We start from the raw sequence: 7,856 nt of genomic DNA, 5'->3' as shown, positions 1-7,856 counted from the left end.
CCGGCAGTTCAGGTTAAAGGAATGCTTTATGTGCGGTTGAACTTGTAACTAACTGAAACAGAAGTTTCTCGTATTGATTATTGAGATGCTTTGAATAAGAAGATCAAGGAACTATTTTTATATTCATGCATAATGAGAAAACCATCCTAGTTACAATGCTTAAATTTCCATTTGCATCTGAAGACATCGAGATCTATCTTTCGTGGAAATATCATAATTTTCAGCTTATTCAACCATTTCTAATTATGGTGTAGCCTCCCCGAGGGGTGTCTCACTCGGGTAAAAAATGTACACGTACTGCCAAAATATCCTTCCACTGCTAAGCGACTGCCAATGACTGTGAAGAAGACTGCCTATGACTGCCATGTAATTATTATAGGCGACTGCCATAAGATTGCCATAAGACTGCAAATGACTGCCAGCGACTGCCAGCGACTGCCAAGAAAATGTACATGTAATTCCAATAGTGAGACACCCCTCGAGCCTCCCTTACATACTCTGTTTGTAGTTGGGCCCATTGTTGTCTATTGTCTATGAGAGCCCAAGTTATCCCTGCTAATTTCCTAATATCATGGTCCCATCTCATGTTCGGTCTTCTTCTAGGTCTCTTAATTACTCGTGAGTACCATGCTGTAATTTTTGTGGTTCATCTCTTATCCGTTCTTCTGGCAAGATGTCCTGCCTATTGCCAATTGAAGGATTTGATCCTATTACCTGGGTATTTTGTCGTATCCACTCTATTCTTTAGGGTACATCTTGGTTATTCCCAGCATATTTCCTTCCAGTAAACGTTGTGCGACTTGCAGTTTTCTTATGATGTCCGTGTTAAGTGTCCAGGTTTCGCATGCTTAGGTCATGACTGGTAGTACACATTGGTCGAATGTTTTCTTGTTTAGATAGATTGGGATTCTAGATTTGAATATGATTGAGTTTCCTCCATAAGTACTCCATGCTAACTTAATTCTTCACCACTCTAGAGATTTGTTGGTCACCTATTGTTTTGTGGTCTTTCTAGTGCTGTTGCAACGCTGCAGAAAGATTCTGAATGCCTATGATTGGCTCTGATCAGCCTTGTTAGGTCACTTCATCTTCCTTCTAACCTACCCTACATTTCTGACTCTCGTGTCTTGGTACTCAAGCTAACGTGGTACAGTAATAAGGTACTAGTGAAGATGGAACCAAATATGTCGAAAATGCTAAAGCAATGTTATTGTGGTTTATAGTTAAAGGGCTTATTGTAATAACATTATAAGCCATTCAACCAGAAATCAGTTTTATTAACTAGTAACTGTGTTTTTTATTGCCTTTTATCCAACAAATTTGTTACATAAATACTTAAAGTTATAGCGAGTTAAAGTAAACTAACTCTAAAACGTCTTCAAATTTATATTTTATTAATAGTTAAATTTACACATTTTTTTCAAAACTGCAAAGTCTAATAATTCGGAATTATGGATTTGTAGCAAATCGTGATATTACAACAAGTCCTTCAATTATATATATACTCCAGGGTTGTCGCAACTAACGTCGCATCCCCACGCCTAACCGCCACCTGTTACGATCAAGAACATCTTCCTCTTCCAAGTTACGGTCCTCCATTGCCCTTCTGATGGCCATCAGGGTGCATCATTCCAAGATCTTCTAGGCTGTCCTCTTTCCTTTTTCCAGGAGGTGACCAGCTGTAGATACGGTAGGGCCATCTTTGGTGTTCCATGCGTAGCAAGTGTCCAAACCACTTAAGGCCCCTCTGTTCGACTCTATCCACTATTGTCTGTGTGTGGCATCCATTTTGGCTCTGATTTCCACGTTCCTAACTCTGTCCAGTTTAGATACTCCCGACTGCGTCTCAAATAGTCCATTTCGAGTGCATTCAAAGCTCGCTTTTGTTCAGCTTTTAAGGTCCAAACTTCACACCCATAAGTTACTACCGACTCCACTAGGGCTCTTCCAATATGTACTTTTGTGTTTGGTCTTATGTTTTTGTCCCACCAGATGCCATTCAGTGCTCCTATAATCATCCGCTCTGTTCTATTCTAGCAGATACTTCTGTTTTGTCCAGTCCCTTTCTGGTTATACGTGCCCCCAAATATTTAAACCATTCAACCTGTCTGAGCTTTGCATTGTCAGTAATAAAAATGTCAAATTTATCATCTGAATTGGTCACTAGATATTCCGTTTTATCAATGTTCACAGTAAGGCTCCAGTCCGTGTATGCCGAATTTAATCTGCTCATCATGAATTCAAGGTCGTAAGCATCTTGAGCTATGACTACCTGATCATCGGCAAAATTCATGTAACCAAACAGTCATCTCCTACAGGGACGCCCATTCCCCCACACCTCTTCGTCCAGTCCCTAAGAACCACTTCCAAATACAGATTAAATAAAAGAGGCGACAGAGAACATCCCTGTCGAAGGCCCTTGGTCATAAAAATTACCTTAGACAGTCGGTTACTGCTCTTAACATGAGCTGTGTTGTTGTTGTACAGCACCTTAATTAAATTAATGAGATATTCATCCACATCAAGTTGTTCCAGTATGTAGCATAGTTTAACCCTGGGGATGGAGTCGTAAGCTTTTTGAAGGTCTACAAAAGCTAGATGTGTATCTTCTTCACGTGAATTCCGTTTTTCTATCAGTTGTTGGATAGTAAATAGATTATCTAGACATGAACGCCCTGCGGTAAAGCCACTCTGCTTTTCACTGATTTTGTTGTAAGTAGATATTTCTAACTTATTTCTAATTATTTTTGTAAAAAGTCTGCTGAAGGTGCAATTCACACTAAAACCTCTGTAGTTATTCGGGTCTTTTCTGTTCCCTTTTTTATATATAGAAGTGATATAGGCTAACTTCCATTCATTAGGTATTTTATTCCGATCTACACACATCTGCATTAAGTTTGTTATTTCTGTTCTAAGACATCCTCCGCCATATTTTAGCATTTCAGCCATAATACCACCCGGTCCTGGAGCTCTACCGTTTTTCAGAGACACCAAGGCTTGTTTAACTTCCTCGATCGATATATCTGTTCTAGCTTCTGTAATAGTGACGGCTTCATTGTTTTGTAAAAACTGTGGTCGTTGTTCTATTATTAGGTTTTCATAATGTGTTAAATAATAATTCCTTCAATTATACTTTTGAAATATGGTAAAATAGTAGATGTTTTGATTTTCATTGTATCTCAGCAAAGCTTTAAATTTCTTTCATTCGACGATTCAAATATCTATAAAAATCGTAATTTCAAAATTAATCAAATTATAACATATTTTGATTGATAACAACAAGGACACTTTCTAAATAAGAGGCCAATATGTTGTCACATAACAAACATTAACGTATTATTTTTATGTTTCTTTTAAGTTTACACGACGCCTCGAGCTGTTCCATTAATTCCCCTTTCGGGATTAAGTAAAAGCCACTCTGCGCGAGAAAAAGTAAGACAATGCGATAAAAGAGAGATAAAAGAGTTTCGCAACTGGTCGAAATGTGGGGAGATAGGGTGCTGTGACAGATGCCCCGGCCGTGCTAAGGTAATAATGTCCGCCATTTGTCTTCATTTGCTTAAGACTCGACAAACAGCTCCAGTTTTCCAGGCTATGTTTTGGATATCCAGTGCGATGCCGAATGCTAGTGGGGCACAAACGGTACAAATAACACGATTGAAGATGAGCAAAATAGATTTTCGAAACGAGAAATAATGATTATTACCTTTGCTTTAATGATGGGGCGAAAGAACAAGTAAATACAGGAAATGATTGCTGTCAATGCTGATATAAAGCTTTACAGTATTGTTCTAAGCCAATTTTATAAAAATAAAAACAAAAATATTTATTTATATTTACAAAAATAAGTTTTATATTTTTGATAGCTTTAGTGGTATTTTTATGATTTTTTTGGTTGTGCTCTTTTACCCTAACTTTAAAACACCCTGTGGAATAATTTCGTGTGTAAATTTTGTAATTTATAATTTTATGGTCAGAACCATGACTTCGATATATATCAATAATTTTAATTCATAAACTAAGTTTTTTAGTATTTGGCACATTATACAGGGTTAATCGGGGGGTTGTGCTCTTTTACCCTAACTTTAAAACACCCTGTGCAATAATTTGTGTGTAAATTTTGTAATTTATAATTTTATGGTCAGAACCATGACTCCTGAGAATTTTGATTTTTGTTTCATGTCAATACATGCTTTGGTTAATTTTTAAGAGCGAAATGAACTGATGACGATCAATTTGCAATTTTTTTCAATTATCATTACTTTTTCATGTAATTTTTTGATATGACGAGATGGTTTTGTTGACTATTGTCGTAACGTCATATTACGCTGCATTGAATGAGAAAGAAGATATACATATATTAAAGAAAACATCTGTAATACTCAAGTATACAAACAGAAAAAAAAAATATAAAAAATACCATAGTATTTTTTATTGCCTTTCTTGGCTGCTATAACTGCCTGTATATGTTCGTTCAAACTGTCGTTGAGGCTGCATATACCATATTGCGTTATGCTTTTCCATTCTTCTTTAAGAACCAAACGAAATTCATTTAATGAAGCTGGTACCGCTTTGCGACCTCTAACCCTCCTGCCAAGCATTTCTCAAACGTCAAACATGATGGGCAGTTTATAGTAGTATATAGTTCACAATAATCACCAAAGCCGCTTTGTTATAGAGAAAAATAACTTTAAAAAGAAATGGTAATTGAAAAAATTGCAAATTGTTGGTGATAAGTTCATTTCGCTCTTAAAAATTAACCAAGACCAAGAGAGGTTTATTGACATTGAACATGTACACATAAAAGTGGCTGAGTTAAGTGAGCACTTTGGGTTGAGTTTGTTAGATGAAGTCAGGAGAGTGTTTTTAGAGATGTGTTTTATTTTTAAATTGTTAACAAATATTGTAATTTCTCCTGGCTTACTACAACGAATAAACTTTGTTGTATTTTGTTGTTTTAAAAATGTTTTTGAAAGTGTTTTTAGCAGTGTACTGATATATTTACGAGCCCTAACAACTATATGTTGGGACAAGGTCATATTTTGGAATTATTGCCCTTGTTTTTCAAAATGACTGAAAAATAGATATTTAATTTTTTAAATATAAACATAGCCATATATCCTAAACAACTTGACAATATTTTTATGTATTTGTAAATCAATCCATATTTACAGTAGCGGATTTTGTTCATAAAAGGACAAATTTGCTGACAACTAAATGTTGGGACAAGTATTTTTAAATAATTAATATCATCATAGGCGGCTTTGCTATAAACGTCCCAAATGTCTCAAACTGTTTACTTCAGCATTGACAGCTTGTAAGTGACTCGATACTTTGAGTAGTGGGATTTACTGTAAGTAATTTTAATTTTCAATTTTGTTAATTTAATTCAAGGTAATGGTCCGTGGAAAAGCTACAAATCAAAAACTACGCGAAATTATCATTCGTCAATACAGTAGGGGAAAAACAATTCGAAAAACTTCTGATGATTTAAGTATTCCAAAAACCAGGGTCTTTAAAATAATAAAAAAATACGGCGAATCTGCCAACGTAGACGTTAGAGGTAAAAGTTCGGGAAGGCCAAAAGTTGTATCTCAGAGAGACAAAATGTAGTAAAATTTTGCAAGTCTGCGAGAAGAAGTACTCTTCGCGAAGTAACAGTTAAATGGAATACTGTAACTGGTTTAAATATATCAAGAGAATGTTGCCGAAAATGTATCCATAAATGCGGTCTGGGGTTTTACAAGGTAAACTTTATTTTGTGTGGATAATCAATTACCTGAAGATTATTGATACAAATTCTTATTTAGGCCGAAGAAAAACCGCTACTGACAGAAATTCAAAAGAAAAATCGCTAAAATTGGACAAAATCTAAATTATCGTGGACACAAAATGATTGGAATAACGTCATATTTAGTCATGAGTCTAAATTTGATGTTTGTGTGGGAGATCATCGAAAACGAATAATACGAAATAAAGCAGAAGCCTTTCATAAAGATTGCTTGAAGAGGGTTGTTAAATTTCCTAAGGGGATTATTGTTTGGGGCTGCATGTCAGCAAGAGGTTTGGGCAAATTAAATTTTATAGATGGCACTGTTAACGCCCAAAAATATCAACATATACTTGAGACCTGACTTTTGCCTAGTGCTCTAGAATTGTTTCCAAACGAAGCCTATATTTTCCAACAAGATGGAGCATCGTGCCATTCAGCAAAAGCAACTAAAAATTGGTTCGGTAATAATAATAAAAAAGTTCTATCCCATCCTGCAAGTAGTCCGGGCCTCAATGTTATAGAAACTGTGTGGCATAAAATGAAGCAATATTTAAGAAACCACCCTCATCGAACAATTTTTGTTTTGCGGACAAAACTGCAGGAAATTTGGGATAATTTTTCTCCTCAAATGTGCCAATCTTTGGTAAATACAGTACCATTAAGAGTTCAGGCAGTTGTTAAGGCGAAAGGTGATGTAACTCCGTATTAAACAAATTTCTTGTTGTGCTGTCCCAATATATAGTTGTCAGCAAATTTGGCTTGATTTTGGCAAAATAAGGTATTATTAAAAGCGATTTGTTTGCAAAGTTATAAAAATATAGTAAAATTGTCTAGATGATATTGTAATGTTTGAATTTAGAACAATAAACAAGATAAATTGAGTCGTTTTAACAAATTACTATTTTTATTGCAAAAAAAGACCTTGTCCCAACACATAGTTGTTAGGGCTCGTATATATCTTTGATATTGATATTTAGGTGCGTATCTAATATCGGATTTTATTTGCATACTGTTTCTTTCCTTACCTTTATATATTTATGTACGTCTCTTTTACTTGATTTATAAATGTAAAATGATTTACCGTTGTGTAATATACAGGGTAAGTCTTAAATAAGAAAAAATATTTTCAGGGCTGGTAGATCTCGATAAAAGAAACATATTTTCTCTTTGCCGTTTTTCAAAATAAGTCCAAAATAACCGAGTAATTTTGCTTTGAAAATTTACAAAAGAAACTACTTAAAGTTTGAGAACCACTGGATCTTTTCTGGGTTTTCTTTCTTAATCTAATCTAGTACCTATGTGGCCATATTATCAAGAAATTGAAAACTAAAAAATAAAAAAAAATCAATTTTTCATAACTTTTTTTCGCGAAAAAAACCCTAATCATGTTTCTGGGGTCGAAATATATTACCCCTAAAAATATTTGCACTTATTTAATGACATAATTGTTGATTTTTGTTACAGCTTTTTTAGAATGTTTCAGACACGACATAAATTTGTAAGATAAGCCCAAGGGGATTAAATTGCATAAAAACTGAATTTAACACCTTTTTAATTTAAAATGCATTAGAAAAACATCAAAGTAAAGAATATTTTAATATTTTAAAAAAACTGTAAAAGGACTTAACTGCCAATTTTAAGGTAGTTTCAGACAGAAAAGAAAGTTTTAGTTTAAAATAATCCATTTTTATCTGGCCATACGAATAATTCGATTTTAAACAGACTCCGACCAAGTTCCTTTACCGACGAATATGTAAATCCTGTTTCCGGTAAAATATAACCTTGTTTCTAGAACTAATTAAAACTATAAGAGAATTATATTTTCCATCTTAACCAACCTCTGACGGGGCAGTAATTGCTTTTATGTTAATGGTCCTCGTAAACGGACTCGTTTTACCGCGACCGACCACATTTTCCTTTTTTTGTTCTCATTTTCTCTTCTAGATGGTTGCAAGACTCAATCGTTACTTTTAAGGGATTGTTTGAGAGGGGAATATAAATGTGATTATGGCATTGTACGTCATGAAAGTGATAGTAATTAAACCTTACATTGTAACATTATTATTATAACAATTAGTTACAA

At 34.4% G+C, this 7,856-nt stretch overlaps 1 protein-coding gene across 1 annotated transcript in view; it reads right to left on the bottom strand.

Annotated features, from left to right (window-relative positions):
- LOC115890564 overlaps nucleotides 1-1,599 on the bottom strand; it is a 5,702-nt gene extending 4,103 nt beyond the window's left edge. The window contains exon 1 of the mRNA XM_030910834.1: nucleotides 1,527-1,599. Within this exon, the coding sequence (XP_030766694.1) occupies nucleotides 1,527-1,599 (73 nt within the window). The remainder of the gene's footprint in view (nucleotides 1-1,526) is intronic.
- Between the last annotated feature and the right edge of the window lie 6,257 nt (nucleotides 1,600-7,856).

This window comes from Sitophilus oryzae, unplaced genomic scaffold, assembly GCF_002938485.1.
Source record: "Sitophilus oryzae breed Bouriz unplaced genomic scaffold, Soryzae_2.0 scaffold_882_pilon_pilon, whole genome shotgun sequence".
Classification (NCBI taxonomy): Eukaryota; Metazoa; Arthropoda; class Insecta; order Coleoptera; family Curculionidae; genus Sitophilus; species Sitophilus oryzae.
The sequence above is the reverse complement of the archived record's forward strand: the minus strand, read 5'-3'. Positions and strand labels throughout refer to the sequence as shown.